Genomic DNA, 17,266 nt, shown 5'->3' on the forward strand with positions numbered 1-17,266 from the left:
TCCCCCCCTCTCTCCTACTTACAGGACTGTAGTATGTGTGACTCTCCTTTCTATCCCCTCTCCCTCTCTCCCCCTCCCCCCCCTCTCCTACTTACAGGACTGTAGTATCTGTGTGACTCTCCTCCCCTCCCCCCCTCTCTCCTACTTATAGGACTGTAGTATCTGTGTGACTCTCCTCCCCTCTCCCTCTCTCCTCCCCCCCTCTCTCCTACTTACAGGACTCTGTAGTATCTGTGTGACTCTCCTCTCTATCCCACCCACCTCTCTCCTCCCCCTCTCTCCTACTTACAGGACTTTGTAGTATCTGTGTGACTCTCTTCTTCTGTTCCATCATATTGAAGTCCTGTCTGAGGTCAGGTGACATGTTCCTCTCTCTCAGGTACTCGGGATCGTTGGGGTCGATGCGGTCAAAGTATCGTTCCTTAGGACCACCGGGTCCTCCGCCGCCGCTGGGCGTGGGAGGGGTGGTCACCACGGCGTGATGGCCGCCTGTGCTCATGCCTGCTTCCTACGCTGCTCTGATCGAGCTCAGCTTCTCACTGGAACGAGGGAGAGAGAGAGAGAGAGGGTTAGAATAGAGATCTGACAGTTTGAGTTGCATCATTCAAGTTGCTTGAGATGTCACTTGCAACCTGTAACTGCAACAGTAATTGTGTCCAAATTGCCGTGTGACAGCGGTTTTACACTGAACTAAACTAAAAGACGCAATGGAAATAGAACAGATATGTTGAAAAACACTGGAAATAGGACAGATATGTTGAAAAACAATGGAAATAGGACAGATATGTTGAAAAACAATGGAAATAGGACAGATATGTTGAAAAACAATGGAAATAGGACAGCTATGTTGAAAAACAATGGAAATAGGACAGCTATGTTGAAAAACAATGGAAATAGGACAGATATGTTGAAAAACAATGGAAATAGGACAGATATGTTGAAAAACAATGGAAATAGGACAGCTATGCTGAAAAACAATGGAAATAGGACAGATATGTTGAAAAACAATGGAAATAGGACAGATATGTTGAAAAACAATGGAAATAGGACAGCTATGTTGAAAAACAAGTCCAGAACATGTAGTTCCCAACTTCCCATGTAGTGGTGGAAAGGTTTATCATCCCAAAGGGAACATTTATTCTAATTCGCCAGACTGTGGGAAAACAATGGTTTTAAGTCGTGTTGCAAACTACTATTGAGCACAGATGCAGAGCCCCGAGTTATGAATACACACAAACTAAGTCTATTCCTGTGGGAAACAACTGATCCAAATGAAAATAATCCAAACTAGCATGAACCATTGACTTTAAAAAAATCCAAACTAGTGGCAAACAGACAAGTCAAAGAGGACTATCACTGCAAAATAAGTGAAATCCAATGAACAGCAACCATTCACTTTAACCAAACTGCATGCTAAACAGACAGTGAGACATGAGTATGCAGAGCACCAGGTCAAGTGTAAATACAAAGTCAATTCATTTGACCATCACCTTTTCTAAAGAAGCCATTCCTATGACATTACTCTTCACACAGAGAGATACACAGACAGAAGTACAAGCCATTCCTATGACATTACTCTTCAACCAGAGAGATACACAGACAGAAGTACAGGCCATTCCTATGACATTACCCTTCAAACAGAGATACACAGACAGAAGTACAGGCCATTCCTATGACATTACTCTTCAACCAGAGAGATAAACAGACAGAAGTACAAGCCATTCCTATGACATTACTCTTCAAACAGAGAGATAAACAGACAGAAGTACAAGCCATTCCTATGACATTACTCTTCAAACAGAGATACAGACAGAAGTACAAGCCATTCCTATGACATTACTCTTCAAACAGAGATACACAGACAGAAGTACAAGCCATTCCTATGACATTACTCTTCAAACAGAGAGATACACAGACAGAAGTACAAGCCATTCCTATGACATTACTCTTCACACAGAGATACAGACAGAAGTACAAGCCATTCCTATGACATTACCCTTTAAACAGAGATACAGACAGAAGTACAAGCCATTCCTATGACATTACCCTTCAAACAGAGATACACAGACAGAAGTACAAGCCATTCCTATGACATTACTCTTCACACAGAGATACAGACAGAAGTACAAGCCATTCCTATGACATTACTCTTCACACAGAGAGATACACAGACAGAAGTACAAGCCATTCCTATGACATTACTCTTCACACAGAGAGATAAGCAGACAGAAGTACAAGCCATTCCTATGACATTACTCTTCAAACAGAGATACACAGACAGAAGTACAGGCCATTCCTATGACATTACTCTTCACACAGAGAGATAGACAGAAGTACAAGCCATTCCTATGACATTACTCTTCACACAGAGAGATAGATAGACAGAAGTACAGGATAACAGGTGACAGTGACATGTCCCACAGGGGACAGACGGACAGAGAGGAAACAACAGCAACGTGTCTGCCAAGCAGGAAGAGGATGCCCATCCTATCAGGTCGTCTGCTGTGGGAAACGTTGCTCTCTGATTGGTCAACGATCTGACGCCAGCAACAGGAGTCAGGACCCGCTCTGACTCTGGACAGATTTTTGTTTCCATCGTACACACACACACACGCTGTTATCTACATGGAACGTGCTCCAGAGCGGGAGAGAAAGACAAACAAAGCGAACGGGAGAGAGAGAGACTCATATTTTGTTAGCCCATCAGGGTCATGACTGGGTTAGTGAATACATTTCCCCTGACTGTTGCCTCACCCTGTTCCAGTTGGCATGACAACACACAACAATTGGAAACAGCTATAGTACGTCATGTGTTATTGACTCTCCTGAACCACTTGTTGCCATGCCAAATGAAGGAGAGAGCACAACAACGTCTGCAAAAGGGCCATGGATTTAATGACGGTATGAATGGAAAAGATCAACTAACGAGACAGAGAGTGTAAGAAACCATCTCCCAGGTTGCTTTGCGGCGTGGCTGTGCAGGTCGAAGGCTTCCGCATGCTCCGGTTTGGCTGGCGCCTAGCCGAGTGAGCTCACATACTCTCTTCAAAGACCTTCGCTTGAAAAAGCAAAAAGCGGCAGTAGTTCCGTTTGTCCATCTTGAAATGCCGTAGCCAGTATACACTTCCTCAAAATAGTCTGAATTCATCTAAGATAACTCAACTGTCATTCATTTTGACGGTTCTGCCGAGGAGATCTTAGTCATGCAATTTCACATGACTTAAATGTTTGGTGCAGTATTTCTCTTCGGCCTCGAGAAAAATAGTTGTGTGGACGAACAGATGGAAAAAAACTGTTGCCGAAGACCAAAACGTCACAAAATGTCATCATAATATATGCATGAACTTTTCCAGATGGGAAGCATGCGGATCGCCTTCAGGTTAAGCCTTGTATTAGCGATGGGAGGGGCAGCATTAGCGATGGGAGGGGCAGCATTAGCGATGGGAGGGGCAGCATTAGCGATGGGAGGGGCAGCATTAGCGATGGGAGGGGCAGCATTAGCGATGGGAGGGGCAGCATTAGCGATGGGAGGGGCAGTATTAGCGATGGGAGGGGCAGTATTAGCGATGGGATGGGCAGTATTAGCGATGGGATGGGCAGCATTAGCGATGGGAGGGGCAGCATTAGCGATGAGAGGGGCAGTATTAGCAATGGGACGGGCAGTATTAGCAATGGGACGGGCAGTATTAGCGATGGGAAGTATTAGAGATGGGCAGTATTAGAGATGAGATGGGCAGTATTAGAAATGGGAAATATTAGAGATGGGAGGGGCAGTATTAGAGATGTAAGGGGCAGTATTAGAGATGTAAGGGGCAGTATTAGAGATGTAAGGGGCAGTATTAGAGATGTAAGGGGCAGTATTAGAGATGGAAGGGGCAGTATTAGAGATGGAAGGGGCAGTATTGGAGAAGGAAGGGGCAGTATTAGAAATGGAAGGGGCAGTATTAGAAATGGAAGGGGACGTATTAGAGATGGAAGGGGACGTATTAGAGATGGAAGGGGACGTATTAGAGATGGGAGGGGACGTATTAGAGATGGGAGGGGACGTATTAGAGATGGGAGGGGACGTATTAGAGATGGGAGGGGACGTATTAGAGATGGGAGGGGACGTATTAGAGATGGAAGGGGCAGTATTAGAGATGGAAGGGGCAGTATTAGAGATGGAAGGGGCAGTATTAGAGATGGAAGGGGCAGTATTAGAGATGGAAGAGGTAGTATTAGAGATGGAAGAGGTAGTATTAGAGATGGAAGAGGTAGTATTAGAGATGGAAGGGGCAGTATTAGAGATGGGAGGGGTAGAGAGTAGGCTGACCTCAACCAGGTGGCTTGAGGTTTCCACCCAACAGAGAGAGAGCGACCACTACAGCTGGAACTGTTTTCACACACAGACAGACAGAGACAGACAGACAGAGACAGACAGAGACAGACAGAGAGAATGTAAACATATGTTTCCCATGACAATAAAAAACATTGAATTGAATTGAGAGAGAAAGCGAGAGAGACCTCTACAGCTGAGATTGTTTACCAATCACTCCAGTCACATGACCGCAGGCCACTTAAGAGGGTTACCCTAGTAGCAGAGACATATCTACTGTACCTGCCGTCTCACTCTCTCTCCCCCTTTATTTTCTCCCTGTCTCTTTCCCTTCCTTCCTCTTTCCCTCTCTTTTTACCCCTTGGATTTGAACGAGGGAGGGAGTTAGGGATGGAGGAATAGAGGGATGGAGGAATAGAGGGATGGAGGGAGAGAAGGTAGGTTATTTTCTTTGCTGCTCTGCGTTGCTAAGCTGCTCCTTCAGGTCTAATGGAACTCAACAAGATGTTTCATATTAAGAGCCACAACGCACAGCTCTGGGCTACCCTGCAGTCTGGACCCGACCCGGTGTGTTGAACAACGCTCTGGGCTACCCTGCAGTCTGGACCCGACCCGGTGTGTTGAACAACGCTCTGGGCTACCCTGCAGTCTGGACCCGACCCGGTGTGTTGAAAAACGCTCTGGGCTACCCTGCAGTCTGGACCCGACCCGGTGTGTTGAACAACGCTCTGGGCTACCCTGCAGTCTGGACCCGACCCGGTGTGTTGAACAACGCTCTGGGCTACCCTGCAGTCTGGACCCGACCCGGTGTGTTGAACAACGCTCTGGGCTACCCTGCAGTCTGGACCCGACCCGGTGTGTTGAACAACGCTCTGGGCTACCCTGCAGTCTGGACCCGACCCGGTGTGTTGAACAACGCTCTGGGCTACCCTGCAGTCTGGACCCGACCCGGTGTGTTGAACAACGCTCTGGGCTACCCTGCAGTCTGGACCCGACCCGGTGTGTTGAACAACGCTCTGGGCTACCCTGCAGTCTGGACCCGACCCGGTGTGTTGAACAACGCTCTGGGCTACCCTGCAGTCTGGACCCGACCCGGTGTGTTGAACAACGCTCTGGGCTACCCTGCAGTCTGGACCCGACCCGGTGTGTTGAACAACGCTCTGGGCTACCCTGCAGTCTGGACCCGACCCGGTGTGTTGAACAACGCTCTGGGCTACCCTGCAGTCTGGACCCGACCCGGTGTGTTGAACAACGCTCTGGGCTACCCTGCAGTCTGGACCCGACCCAGTGTGTTGAACAACGCACAGCGCTACCCTGCAGTCTGGACCTGACCCAGTGTGTTGAACAACGATCTGGGCTACCCTGCAGTCTGGACCCGACCCGGTGTGTTGAACAACGCACAGCTCTGGGCTACCCTGCAGTCTGGACCCGACCCGGTGTGTTGAACAACGCTCTGGGCTACCCTGCAGTCTGGACCCGACCCGGTGTGTTGAACAACGCACAGCTCTGGGCTACCCTGCAGTCTGGACCCGACCCAGTGTGTTGAACAACGCTCTGGGCTACCCTGCAGTCTGGACCCGACCCGGTGTGTTGAACAACGCACAGCTCTGGGCTACCCTGCAGTCTGGACCCGACCCGGTGTGTTGAACAACGCACAGCGCTACCCTGCAGTCTGGACCCGACCCAGTGTGTTGGACAACGCTCTGGGCTACCCTGCAGTCTGGACCCGACCCAGTGTGTTGAACAACGCACAGCGCTACCCTGCAGTCTGGACCCGACCCGGTGTGTTGGACAACGCACAGCTCTGGGCTACCCTGCAGTCTGGACCCGACCCAGTGTGTTGAACAACGCACAGCGCTACCCTGCAGTCTGGACCCGACCCAGTGTGTTGAACAACGCACAGCTCTGGGCTACCCTGCAGTCTGGACCCGACCCAGTGTGTTGGACAACGCACAGCTCTGGGCTACCCTGCAGTCTGGACCCGACCCAGTGTGTTGGACAACGCACAGCGCTACCCTGCAGTCTGGACCTGACCCAGTGTGTTGAACAACGCACATCTCTGGGCTACCCTGCAGTCTGGACCCGACCCAGTGTGTTGGACAACGCTCTGGGCTACCCTGCAGTCTGGACCCGACCCAGTGTGTTGAACAACGCTCTGGGCTACCCTGCAGTCTGGACCCGACCCAGTGTGTTGGACAACGCTCTGGGCTACCCTGCAGTCTGGACCCGACCCAGTGTGTTGAACAACGCACAGCGCTACCCTGCAGTCTGGACCCGACCCGGTGTGTTGGACAACGCACAGCTCTGGGCTACCCTGCAGTCTGGACCCGACCCAGTGTGTTGAACAACGCACAGCGCTACCCTGCAGTCTGGACCCGACCCAGTGTGTTGAACAACGCACAGCTCTGGGCTACCCTGCAGTCTGGACCCGACCCAGTGTGTTGGACAACGCACAGCTCTGGGCTACCCTGCAGTCTGGACCCGACCCAGTGTGTTGGACAACGCACAGCGCTACCCTGCAGTCTGGACCCGACCCAGTGTGTTGAACAACGCTCTGGGCTACCCTGCAGTCTGGACCCGACCCAGTGTGTTGGACAACGCTCTGGGCTACCCTGCAGTCTGGACCCGACCCAGTGTGTTGAACAACGCACAGCGCTACCCTGCAGTCTGGACCCGACCCGGTGTGTTGGACAACGCACAGCTCTGGGCTACCCTGCAGTCTGGACCCGACCCAGTGTGTTGAACAACGCACAGCGCTACCCTGCAGTCTGGACCCGACCCAGTGTGTTGAACAACGCACAGCTCTGGGCTACCCTGCAGTCTGGACCCGACCCAGTGTGTTGGACAACGCACAGCTCTGGGCTACCCTGCAGTCTGGACCCGACCCAGTGTGTTGAACAACGCTCTGGGCTACCCTGCAGTCTGGACCCGACCCAGTGTGTTGGACAACGCACAGCTCTGGGCTACCCTGCAGTCTGGACCCGACCCAGTGTGTTGGACAACGCTCTGGGCTACCCTGCAGTCTGGACCCGACCCAGTGTGTTGAACAACGCACAGCGCTACCCTGCAGTCTGGACCCGACCCAGTGTGTTGAACAACGCTCTGGGCTACCCTGCAGTCTGGACCCGACCCAGTGTGTTGAACAACGCACAGCGCTACCCTGCAGTCTGGACCCGACCCAGTGTGTTGGACAACGCACAGCTCTGGGCTACCCTGCAGTCTGGACCCGACCCAGTGTGTTGAACAACGCTCTGGGCTACCCTGCAGTCTGGACCCGACCCAGTGTGTTGGACAACGCTCTGGGCTACCCTGCAGTCTGGACCCGACCCAGTGTGTTGAACAACGCACAGCGCTACCCTGCAGTCTGGACCCGACCCAGTGTGTTGAACAACGCACAGCGCTATCCTGCAGTCTGGACCCGACCCAGTGTGTTGAACAACGCACAGCTCTGGGCTACCCTGCAGTCTGGACCCGACCCAGTGTGTTGGACAACGCACAGCTCTGGGCTACCCTGCAGTCTGGACCCGACCCAGTGTGTTGAACAACGCACAGCTCTGGGCTACCCTGCAGTCTGGACCCGACCCAGTGTGTTGGACAACGCACAGCGCTACCCTGCAGTCTGGACCCGACCCAGTGTGTTGAACAACGCACAGCTCTGGGCTACCCTGCAGTCTGGACCCGACCCAGTGTGTTAGACAACGCACAGCGCTACCCTGCAGTCTGGACCTGACCCAGTGTGTTGAACAACGCTCTGGGCTACCCTGCAGTCTGGACCCGACCCAGTGTGTTGGACAACGCACAGCTCTGGGCTACCCTGCAGTCTGGACCCGACCCAGTGTGTTGGACAACGCACAGCTCTACCCTGCAGTCTGGACCTGACCCAGTGTGTTGAACAACGCACATCTCTGGGCTACCCTGCAGTCTGGACCCGACCCGGTGTGTTGAACAACGCTCTGGGCTACCCTGCAGTCTGGACCCGACCCAGTGTGTTGGACAACGCACAGCGCTACCCTGCAGTCTGGACCTGACCCAGTGTGTTGAACAACGCACATCTCTGGGCTACCCTGCAGTCTGGACCCGACCCAGTGTGTTGGACAACGCTCTGGGCTACCCTGCAGTCTGGACCCGACCCAGTGTGTTGAACAACGCACAGCTCTGGGCTACCCTGCAGTCTGGACCCGACCCAGTGTGTTGGACAACGCACAGCTCTGGGCTACCCTGCAGTCTGGACCCGACCCAGTGTGTTGAACAACGCACAGCTCTGGGCTACCCTGCAGTCTGGACCCGACCCAGTGTGTTGAACAACGCACAGCGCTACCCTGCAGTCTGGACCCGACCCAGTGTGTGTGTTTCAATGGGACTGCATAGACTCAGAGGCGGCTATGAGCTGGTGCGCATGGTGGTGACTTCAGGCCCTGCAAGTTCCTCTCGGTGTTGCAAGGGACACAGCTATAATAGTTTTAACATACAGTAGGGGAACTTGTACGGACACAAAGCAAGACGAATGATCTCTTTATGACTTTATTGTAAGACACAATTAATACATTTCCCTCAAAGAGCTAATGTACATAGTACCAGTCTGTCTGTACACTACATGTTTGAGCCAAACTCCAGTAGGTATATTATATGTACATAGTACCAGTCTGTCTGTATGTACATTACATGTTTGAGCCAAACTCCAGTAGGTATATCATATGTGTACATAGTACCAGTCTGTCTGTATACTACATGTTTGAGCCAAACTCCAGTAGGTATATCATATGTGTACATAGTACCAGTCTGTCTGTATGTACACTACATGTTTGAGCTAAACTCCAGTAGGTATATCATGTGTACATAGTACCAGTCTGTCTGTACACTACATGTTTGAGCTAAACTCCAGTAGGTATATTATATGTGTACATAGTACCAGTCTGTCTGTATACTACATGTTTGAGCTAAACTCCAGTAGGTATATTATATGTGTACATAGTACCAGTCTGTCTGTACACTACATGTTTGAGCCAAACTCCAGTAGGTATATTATATGTGTACATAGTACCAGTCTGTCTGTACACTACATGTTTGAGCTAAACTCCAGTAGGTATATTATATGTGTACATAGTACCAGTCTGTCTGTACACTACATGTTTGAGCCAAACTCCAGTAGGTATATTATATGTGTACATAGTACCAGTCTGTCTGTATGTACACTACATGTTTGAGCTAAACTCCAGTAGGTATATCATATGTGTACATAGTACCCATCAGTTAGTATATACAAAATACTATTACAAGTGAAAGACAACATAGATTCAAAGCCAATGTAGTGACAGGTTGTCTGATAGTCTGACCAAATAGGCCATCGCCATGACACCGGAGACAAGTGCATGCTGGACATTCCGATGCCATGCCCAGCTGACCAATGAGCTGACACTTGTGACCCTGAGAGGGGAATGGCTTAGGGGGATGACATGAGTTAACGAGTTTACAACGTTGTCATGACAAATAGGGCCAATAGTGCACCCTACAGCAGGGTTTCCCACGCTGCAATTTAAATAGACAGAATATGATACTTACTATCCTGTCTAATATAATATGGGCTGTAATGTAGGACTACAGTATATGAGACTTACTATCCTGTCTAATATAATATGGGCTGTAATGTAGGACTACAGTATATGAGACTTACTATCCTGTCTAATATGGACTGTAATGTAGGACTACAGTAAATGAGACTTACTATCCTGTCTAATATGGGCTGTAATGTAGGACTACAGTATATGAGACTTACTATCCTGTCTAATATAATATGGGCTGTAATGTAGGACTACAGTATATGAGACTTACTATCCTGTCTAATATAATATGGGCTGTAATGTAGGACTACAGTATATGAGACTTACTATCCTGTCTAATATGGGCTGTAATGTAGGACTACAGTATATGAGACTTACTATCCTGTCTAATATGGGCTGTAATGTAGGACTACAGTATATGAGACTTACTATCCTGTCTAATATGGGCTGTAATGTAGAACTACAGTATATGAGACTTACTATCCTGTCTAATATGGGCTGTAATGTAGGACTACAGTATATGAGACTTACTATCCTGTCTAATATGAGCTGTAATGTAGGACTACAGTATATGAGACTTACTATCCTGTCTAATATAATATGGACTGCAATGTAGGACTACAGTATATGAGACTTACTATCCTGTCTAATATGGGCTGTAATGTAGGACTACAGTATATGAGACTTACTATCCTGTCTAATATAATATGGACTGTAATGTAGGACTACAGTATATGATACTTACTATCCTGTCTAATATGGGCTGTAATGTAGGACTACAGTATATGAGACTTACTATCCTGTCTAATATGGGCTGTAATGTAGGACTACAGTATATGAGACTTACTATCCTGTCTAATATGGGATGTAATGTAGGACTACAGTATAGGAGACTTACTATCCTGTCTAATATGGGCTGTAATGTAGGACTACAGTATATGAGACTTACTATCCTGTCTAATATGGGATGTAATGTAGGACTACAGTATATGAGACTTACTATCCTGTCTAATATGGGCTGTAATGTAGGACTACAGTATATGAGACTTACTATCCTGTCTAATATGGACTGTAATGTAGGACTACAGTATATGAGACTTACTATCCTGTCTAATATGGGCTGTAATGTAGGACTACAGTATATGAGACTTACTATCCTGTCTAATATGAGCTGTAATGTAGGACTACAGTATAGGAGACTTACTATCCTGTCTAATATGGGATGTAATGTAGGACTACAGTATATGAGACTTACTATCCTGTCTAATATGGGCTGTAATGTAGGACTACAGTATATGAGACTTACTATCCTGTCTAATATGGGCTGTAATGTAGGACTACAGTATATGAGACTTACTATCCTGTCTAATATGGGATGTAATGTAGGACTACAGTATATGAGACTTACTATCCTGTCTAATATGGGCTGTAATGTAGGACTACAGTATATGAGACTTACTATCCTGTCTAATATGGGCTGTAATGTAGGACTACAGTATATGAGACTTACTATCCTGTCTAATATGGGATGTAATGTAGGACTACAGTATAGGAGACTTACTATCCTGTCTAATATGGGCTGTAATGTAGGACTACAGTATATGAGACTTACTATCCTGTCTAATATGGGCTGTAATGTAGGACTACAGTATATGAGACTTACTATCCTGTCTAATATGGGCTGTAATGTAGGACTACAGTATATGAGACTTACTATCCTGTCTAATATGGGATGTAATGTAGGACTACAGTATAGGAGACTTACTATCCTGTCTAATATGGGCTGTAATGTAGGACTACAGTATATGAGACTTACTATCCTGTCTAATATGGGCTGTAATGTAGGACTACAGTATATGAGACTTACTATCCTGTCTAATATGGGCTGTAATGTAGGACTACAGTATATGAGACTTACTATCCTGTCTAATATGGGCTGTAATGTAGGACTACAGTATATGAGACTTACTATCCTGTCTAATATGGGCTGTAATGTAGGACTACAGTATATGAGACTTACTATCCTGTCTAATATGGGCTGTAATGTAGGACTACAGTATATGAGACTTACTATCCTGTCTAATATGGGCTGTAATGTAGGACTACAGTATATGAGACTTACTATCCTGTCTAATATGGGCTGTAATGTAGGACTACAGTATATGAGACTTACTATCCTGTCTAATATGGGCTGTAATGTAGGACTACAGTATAGGAGACTTACTATCCTGTCTAATATGGGCTGTAATGTAGGACTACAGTATATGAGACTTACTATCCTGTCTAATATAATATGGGCTGTAATGTAGGACTACAGTATATGAGACTTACTATCCTGTCTAATATGAGCTGTAATGTAGGACTACAGAATATGAGACTTACTATCCTGTCTAATATGAGCTGTAATGTAGGACTACAGTATATGAGACTTACTATCCTGTCTAATATGGGCTGTAATGTAGGACTACAGTATATGAGACTTACTATCCTGTCTAATATGGGCTGTAATGTAGGACTACAGTATATGAGACTTACTATCCTGTCTAATATGGGCTGTAATGTAGGACTACAGTATATGAGACTTACTATCCTGTCTAATATGGGCTGTAATGTAGGACTACAGTATAGGAGACTTACTATCCTGTCTAATATGGGCTGTAATGTAGGACTACAGTATATGAGACTTACTATCCTGTCTAATATGAGCTGTAATGTAGGACTACAGTATAGGAGACCTACTATCCTGTCTAATATGGGCTGTAATGTAGGACTACCGTATATGAGACCTACTATCCTGTCTAATATGGGCTGTAATGTAGGACTACAGTATATGAGACTTACTATCCTGTCTAATATAATATGGGCTGTAATGTAGGACTACAGTATAGGAGACTTACTATCCTGTCTAATATGGACTGTAATGTAGGACTACAGTATAGGAGACTTACTATCCTGTCTAATATGAGCTGTAATGTAGGACTACAGTATAGGAGACTTACTATCCTGTCTAATATGGGCTGTAATGTAGGACTACAGTATATGAGACTTACTATCCTGTCTAATATGGACTGTAATGTAGGACTACAGTATATGAGACCTACTATCCTGTCTAATATGGGCTGTAATGTAGGACTACAGTATATGAGACTTACTATCCTGTCTAATATGGACTGTAATGTAGGACTACAGTATATGAGACTTACTATCCTGTCTAATATGAGCTGTAATGTAGGACTACAGTATATGAGACTTACTATCCTGTCTAATATGAGCTGTAATGTAGGACTACAGTATATGAGACTTACTATCCTGTCTAATATGAGCTGTAATGTAGGACTACAGTATATGAGACTTACTATCCTGTCTAATATGGACTGTAATGTAGGACTACAGTATATGAGACTTACTATCCTGTCTAATATAATATGGGCTGTAATGTAGGACTACAGTATATGAGACTTACTATCCTGTCTAATATAATATGGGCTGTAATGTAGGACTACAGTATATGAGACTTACTATCCTGTCTAATATGGACTGTAATGTAGGACTACAGTATATGAGACTTACTATCCTGTCTAATATGGGCTGTAATGTAGGACTACAGTATATGAGACTTACTATCCTGTCTAATATGAGCTGTAATGTAGGACTACAGTATATGAGACTTACTATCCTGTCTAATATGGACTGTAATGTAGGACTACAGTATATGAGACTTACTATCCTGTCTAATATGAGCTGTAATGTAGGACTACAGTATATGAGACTTACTATCCTGTCTAATATGGGCTGTAATGTAGGACTACAGTATATGAGACTTACTATCCTGTCTAATATGAGCTGTAATGTAGGACTACAGTATATGAGACTTACTATCCTGTCTAATATGGACTGTAATGTAGGACTACAGTATATGAGACTTACTATCCTGTCTAATATGGACTGTAATGTAGGACTACAGTATATGAGACTTACTATCCTGTCTAATATGGACTGTAATGTAGGACTACAGTATATGAGACTTACTATCCTGTCTAATATGAGCTGTAATGTAGGACTACAGTATATGAGACTTACTATAAGTGAGGTCTATGATCATAACCTGTATGTTATCCTGTATGACATTTAGGAAGGTCACCATTGCGTCAGCTTCTTGATATCAAGCCACTGCTCCACTTAGGCTTGGTTGGAGCTGACTCTCTTTATCAGCTGAATCATCACACACTGGAACACTTATGTTTCTTCTATGGCAGAACTCCAAACCAAACTCCCTCCCTCCGATCCTCAACTCTGTAATTTACATGGACATGAATAAAATCCCAGCTAGAAGAATCTGTTCAAGTCAAAGCAGCTGGACAACTCTCCCTGAAGGTTACAAAACATCACATTCAATGCACCCCCCTCCTCTCTGTGTGTGTGTGTGTGTGTGTGTGTGTGTGTGTGTGTGTGTGTGTGTGTGTGTGTGTGTGTGTGTGTGTGTGTGTGTGTGTGTGTGTGTGTGTGTGTGTGTGTGTGATTGAGTGTGTGTGTGTGTGTATCATTGTGTCTGTGTGTGATTGAGTGTGTGTGTATTCAATTCATCCTTTCCCAAAGCCATGCCCTGGTTTATTGAATGAAACTGCAGAGGGCAGACAGGCTACTATACAGCCAACTATAAAGACACAGGCCTTAGGACTAGAGCTACCCCGCTGACTACAGCTACCCCGCTGACTACAGCTACCCCGCTGACTACAGCTACCCCGCTGACTACAGCTACCCTGCAGACTACAGCTACCCTGCAGACTACAGCTACCCCGCTGACTACAGCTACCCCGCTGACTACATCTACCCCGCTGACTACATCTACCCCGCTGACTACAGCTACCCCGCAGACTACAGCTACCCCGCAGACTACAGCTACCCCGCAGACTACAGCTACCCCGCTGACTACAGCTACCCCGCTGACTACATCTACCCCGCTGACTACAGCTACCCCGCTGACTACAGCTACCCCGCTGACTACAGCTACCCCGCAGACTACAGCTACCCCGCACACTACAGCTACCCCGCAGACTACAGCTACCCCGCTGACTACAGCTACCCCGCTGACTACAGCTACCCCGCTGACTACAGCTACCCCGCTGACTACATCTACCCCGCTGACTACAGCTACCCCGCTGACTACAGCTACCCTGCACACTACAGCTACCCCGCACACTACAGCTACCCCGCAGACTACAGCTACCCCGCTGACTACATCTACCCCGCTGACTACAGCTACACTGCTGACTACAGCTACACTGCTGACAGTTATACAGTGAATATGTCATTCTATGGGGAGTAGGGATACGAATGAGAGAGAGATTCTATGGGGAGTAGGGATACGAATGAGAGAGAGATTCTATGGGGAGTAGGGATACGAATGAGAGAGAGATTCTATGGGGAGTAGGGATACGAATGAGAGAGAGACCAGACCAGCATAAAGAAACAGGCCTTATACTGTAGGAAACCACTAGCAGTGAATTGATAGGGACCTGTTGGTTGGGAGAAACAGATCAAAACAAAAGAGAGGTAGAGATGGAAAAGGAGAAGAGAGAGGGTACGAGATCCTGAGAGTGAGAGTAAGAGGGAGGGAGGGAGAGAAAGAGAATGGTGAACTTGAGAACGACAGAGGAACTGCTGGATGAGTGCAATCCTCTGGGGTCAATCCCTAACAGCTGTGGAGTTGCCAAAATAAAGTTGCACAGCCCCTCACCCCCCTTTACCCCCCCCCCCAGTGTTGACAACACCAGACTCCCCCTCTGCGACGAACACAAGTCCCCCAGTGTGAATGGAATAACCGCACAACCACAGAAGAACACATACCTCTTTTACGAGGTATCCCAATGTGTATTGAATATCTACACAACCACAATAGAAGCAGCAGACAGTCTCACACACACACACACACACACTTCCGTCAGTGCTTATAACACAAGGCTCCCCGTAAAACCACAACACAACCACAGACCCAGATAAACACAGGACAGCAGTATCCCTGCTCAGTACCCAGTCACAAGATGCCCAGTTCCCAGAGCGCTCCCCCCTTCGCCCTCAATGTTCCCTTTGTCCCCTTCCCAACGTTCCCGTCACTCGGGTCACCCGGTCGACCGGCGGGAGTTTCACACAGCATGACATTTAGTTTCAGAACCAGAGTTAAGGGGTGAGAGGTCAAACGTGAGTTCACACGAATTAGAATAAAAAAATGTAAAAAACACGGACATGATTGGACTGTCAATGAGGCTGTCAAGCCCTGACCATAGAGAGCTTTTTATTCTCTATGTTGGTTAGGTCGGGGTGTGATTAAGGGTGGGTTATCTAGGTGAATTATATTTCTATGTTGGCCTGGTATGGTTCCCAATCAGAAGCAGCTGTTTATCGTTGTCTCTGATTGGGGATCATATTTAGGTAGCCATTTCCCCATTGTGCTTTGTGAGATCTTGTCTAGGTATAGTTGCCTGCGAGCACAACTCTGAGCTTCACGTTTCGTTTGTTCGCTTTATTGTTTTTGTTCTTTAAGATTCTCTTCCAAATAAAAGGATGGAAACATACCACGCTGCATTTTGGTCCACTCCTTTCGACGAACGTGACAGAGGCAGTACCTAAAGCAGTTTATTTCAGTCTTGTGTCTCTGTTGACAGACAAAGCTTTTGTCAGATCAAATTCATCAACTAAATAAATAAATAAATAAAAACCGCTGAGGGGAAGCATACCATGCTGACCGCAAGAGACCGTTTTGACTCAAGAGACTGCTTAAAGAGCGTTTTGACTCAAGAGACCGCTTAAAGACCGTTTTGACTCAAGAGACTGCTTAAAGAGCACCAGACTGTGACTGTTATCCGGTTGGTCTCGACTGGTAGCCCGTAGCAAAGTAACAGCAATCTCTGACCTATCGACCTTTCAACCTTTGGCCTACTGCTCAGCCGCCGGCCTCACACCCCTTCCACGGATTCAGACATAATGCATCACTATGTGGAGGAGAGTGTGGTCTGAGGAAAGGTCAACGCTTTGTCTGAAACTAAAGCTTAGCCACGAAGCCCGAATAAATCACAAATGTGCATAGTGGTATCCGCCGGTGTGCAGAGGCTCTGTTCATTACTCCAGTTACCTCACCTCATGTCAGGGTGACATTTAGCCTTGAACTCCAGCAGGGAGGACAGATTAGATTGCTTTCCATACAGTCCTACAAACCTTACCCCTCCTCTCTTCTGTTGACAGCTATCCTGCTACAGTGTCCCCACCTCTTCCTTCCCCCCCTCTATCTCACCCCATTACCCACCCTCTCAATACAATTCAATTCAAGGGGCTTTATTGGCATGGGAAACATACGTTAACATGCCAAAGCAGGTTAAACAGATAATAAACAAAAGTG

At 46.9% G+C, this 17,266-nt stretch overlaps 1 protein-coding gene across 3 annotated transcripts in view; it reads right to left on the reverse strand.

Moving 5' to 3' along the window:
• The window catches only part of add3a (adducin 3 (gamma) a), a 154,464-nt gene that overhangs the window by 41,310 nt on the left and 95,888 nt on the right, over positions 1 to 17,266 (reverse strand). For all 3 annotated transcript variants that reach the window (XM_038978855.1, XM_038978856.1, XM_038978854.1), the window contains one exon: positions 290 to 539. In XM_038978855.1, the coding sequence (XP_038834783.1) occupies positions 290 to 499 (210 nt within the window). In that variant the 5' untranslated portion in view covers positions 500 to 539. The remainder of the gene's footprint in view (positions 1 to 289; positions 540 to 17,266) is intronic.

The sequence above is a fragment of the Salvelinus namaycush genome, chromosome 39, assembly GCF_016432855.1.
Source record: "Salvelinus namaycush isolate Seneca chromosome 39, SaNama_1.0, whole genome shotgun sequence".
In the NCBI taxonomy this organism is placed as follows: Eukaryota; Metazoa; Chordata; class Actinopteri; order Salmoniformes; family Salmonidae; genus Salvelinus; species Salvelinus namaycush.